General features: G+C 40.7%; 1 protein-coding gene across 1 annotated transcript in view; it reads left to right on the forward strand.

The window, feature by feature from the left end:
- LOC106875913 (uncharacterized) overlaps window positions 1-4,030 on the forward strand; it is a 57,678-nt gene that overhangs the window by 23,155 nt on the left and 30,493 nt on the right. Inside the window, exons 5-6 of the mRNA XM_052974355.1 lie at window positions 1,575-1,702; window positions 3,615-3,899. Coding sequence (XP_052830315.1) covers window positions 1,575-1,702; window positions 3,615-3,899 — 413 coding nt within the window. The remainder of the gene's footprint in view (window positions 1-1,574; window positions 1,703-3,614; window positions 3,900-4,030) is intronic.

Here is a 4,030-nt window from a genome sequence, read left to right on the forward strand (position 1 = left end):
ATATATGTATATAATGTCTGCATGCATGCACAAACACACACACACAACTGTATAGTTGTGGTTTTGGAAATAAGCTAACTCACTTATTTCACAGCAAATAGGGTTTTAACATCATTATGTGTTTGTGAAAACATTGGATTATCGTGTGCATTGTAGTGAGTTGATGTTTATCGCTCATTGAAACACAAAGGTCTTTTGTTCGACCAATAATTTCCCAATGTTTCTAATAACAGCTTCAGGTTTTTATGAATACCAGTGGATTAACTTGAACGTTTCTTCACAATGCTTCAGCCTTTACAAACCAAAGAATGGTTACCACTAAGTTGTCACTTGACCTGCTGCAAGTAGTGACCAAATCTCCCTCAAATCGCACCCTGCTGTCTTAAAAGAAGGATGTATTCATTGAGTTATATAATTCTAGGTATGATATGTCTGAACAAAAGAGGGGATGGCCAAAGCTGCTCTATCTTTGGTTTATAAGCCTTCAGTGCAGCATTGGGGCTAAACAACGACAACATCAGCATTTTCATGCTTTAGGTCATTGCCAGTGCCACCGGACTGGCTCCTGTGCACCTTTTGAGCATGGTCGTTGCCAGAACCGCCAGACTGGCCCTTGTGTTGGTGGCACATAAAAGCACCCACTACACTCTTGGAGTGGTTGGCGTTAAGAAGGGCATCCAGCTGTAGAAACTCTGCCAGATCTGATTGGAGCCTAGTGCAGCCATCTGGCTCACTAGTTCTCAGTCAAACCGTCCAACCCATGCTAGCATGGAAAGCAGACGTTAAACAACGACGATGATGATGTTGGTATTTGGCTGTGGAGGTAATTATCAGGAATTGGAATGTGAACATTTTGGAATGAGACGATTAGGCACAGGTGAATGGCCATTGGACCTGTTTTGGCAAAACTACTTTTTGGCATTAGCAGTAACCATACAGGTGCACATGGATAGAAATATACACATACAGATGGAGAGAGAGGGGGGAGGGAGAAAGGGAGTCATGTATATATATATAAACACATCTAGATGCTCAAACATATAGAGAGAGGGAAGGAGGGAGAGGGAGAGAAGAAGAGAGGCATTGAAATAAGAGAAACGTTAAAAAATGTCTGATGGTAAATAAGTGATGCCAAATAGGCAGCACCAAAATGGCGGCACCAAACTGACTCATACTCTGGACATTTGACTTGTAATAACTAACTGCCTGCAACATCATATCTTCTTTTTAATGTTCTCCTTATTATAACCAATACTCTTGTAACTGGACGAATCTACCAATTCTTATTTGTCTATATAAACCTCATTCTGTGGAACGTAACTAATTCTGTATCAGGCATCATGGTCTGATTAACAAAAATATTCATTATTCATTCCCTTTTGCAATTATAATAAACGAAGGTCACAGTTTCAAATCCTGACTTCTTTACATGAGAAACTTGTATATTATGGTTGATTTTCCTCTCCAACCAAAGAGACTCCAGCCATGACTGTCCCGCCTTTTTTTTTTTTTTTTCTACAAGTGTAGAGGATCTGGTTTATTGAAATATTTTCTATCTCCTCTGCTTCTCTCAGGTGGTGTAGCTGCCTTGGAAGAGGAGTTCACAGATTCCACAGCCCTAAATGTATATCTAGAAATGGTTCTTCATCAAAAGGAAAAAGAGCTCAAAAATAAGAACAACTTCCAGAAAAACGACAAAAAAGTAAGTTTTTTATTTTACTTAAAAACACTTTTATTGTAAATAATAGATGCAGGCATGGCTGTGTGGTTAAGACGCTCACATGGCAACTGTGTAGTTTGGGGTTCAGTCCCACAGTGTGGCACCTCAGATATTACCATCCTGTACACACTTTTCTGCTGCTCAACAACATGCATCTCAATTCCTTCAGCTTCTTTGGGGCCAATTTTGGACACTTTGTGAATTGCACCAACAACCACTACAACTATTTTTAAGTCCGGCACTTATTCTGTTGCCCCCTTTTTCCAAACTGCTGAGTTACAGGAATATAAACAAACAAACACCAGTTGCCAAGCACTGTTGGGGACACACATATATGACAGGCTTCCACACAGTTTTCGACTACCAGATTCACTCACAAAGCTTTGGTCATCCCAGATCTCTAAGTTGAAGGCACTTGCCCTAGGTGCCATGCAGTGAGACTGAACCTGAGACCATGTGGTTGCAAAGGAAATGCCTTCACTTCATTGCCATGCTTGCACTTGTTCGTTCTTCTCTCCACTTTTATATCTGATTTCAATAATATGAAAGTGTGTCCAGAGAAATTCCATAAAAATTCTTTTACACCCAGCCAGCCTCTGGCTCATCTTCACACCACCATTTTTTGTCACTTCAAATTCACTGACGACTTGGCTAACATCTTAATAAACTCTTTAACTGACACAGCTATACCTGTATTATTTTTGTTATTTTAGTTTTAAATTATATTAATTATACATTAGAATGATTTGGGCTGTCAAACGAGGGATTAGTCCCAAGTGTTGCCTGGCATTAATTACCAGTCAAAACCAGTTTGCTTCATAGTTGCACTTGTTTGCTGGCAAATGATTTAATCTGAGTTCATGTGTTGATATTGAAACAACTGCTGCTGAGAAGAATTCTGATGTCCATTTAAAACATCATCATCATGTGTCCATTGTCCATTCTGGCATGGGTTGGACAGTTTGACCAGGGCTAGCAAGCTGGAAGACTGTACCAGACTGTGGTCTGATTTGATATGGTTTCTACAGCTGGATGCCCTTCCTAATGCCAATGATTTCAAGGGTGTAATGGATGCTTTTATGTGCCACCAGCACAGGTGCCATTTGCACGATACCAGTATCTGCTATGATTAGAACTTCACTTGGCTTGATGGGTCTTCTCAAGCACAGCAAATTGCCAAAGGTCTCGGTCATTTGTCATTGCCTCCGTGAGGCCCAACACTTGAAAGGTACTTTTTATATGCCACTGGCTCGGGTACCAGTTATAAGGGTCAGCTATGACTATGATTTCAATTGGCTTGACAAGTCTTCTCAAGTACAGCATATTGCCAAAGGTCTCAATCACTAGTCATTGCCTCCATGAGGCCTAAAGTTCGAAGGTCATGCTTCACCACCTCGTTCCATGTCTTCCTGGGTCTACCTCTACCACAGGTTCTCTCCACAGTTAGAGATCGGCACTTCTTTACACAGATGTCCTTGTCCATATGTGAAGTCGACCTCGACAGAATGTGAACTCAGAACATAGCAGCAGGCGAAATACTGCTAAGCAATTCACCTGGCCTGCTAACGACTCTGCCACTGTGACACTAGCAGTGTCTTTTCATTTCCAACCTTCCATGAATAACCAGGTCTCGCAGGGAAATATTACCTTGCTTGGAAACACCTCAATATATTCCATTCAACCCATGTAAACATAGAAAGTGGACATTAAAATGATGAGGTAAGATTTGGCTACTATTTCTTGCAGGTCAAACAGCACTGCAGAGACTCTTGCATTGTTTTTATGAGATTTTATCTTGTTATACATTTCTACCTGAAGGCTGTAGCCATTCTGGGGCACCACCAGAAGAATTTGATATGTCTATATGCAATTTTTTATTTTTATTTCCCCACAGACAGAAAAAGAAAACCGATCATACAGCACCATGCTAGGGTGTAGCACTGGTAGCAAAGTGTCTCCTGGTGCCGTCACACAAGTGCCACAGCAATTACTGAAAGGTATACAGGCTGATGCTATAGAGAAATTACAAGCAATGTTGGAAGTTCAGTCTCCGGAAAAATGGATTGCCGAAAACCAATGTGAGAAAATATGCGAAAGCATCGTGGAGATTCCTCAACAAGAAGTAACGTTAGATATTTGGGACTTTGCTGGTCAGGCTGTCTATTATACCACACATCAGGTAGGAAGCTTTACTTAATTTACTACTACTACTACTACTACTACTACTACTACTACTACCACTACTACCACTACCACCAACACCACCACCACTACTACTACTACTACTACTACTACTACTACTACTACTAC

The sequence above is a fragment of the Octopus bimaculoides genome, chromosome 18 (assembly GCF_001194135.2).
Source record: "Octopus bimaculoides isolate UCB-OBI-ISO-001 chromosome 18, ASM119413v2, whole genome shotgun sequence".
Lineage (NCBI taxonomy): Eukaryota > Metazoa > Mollusca > Cephalopoda > Octopoda > Octopodidae > Octopus > Octopus bimaculoides.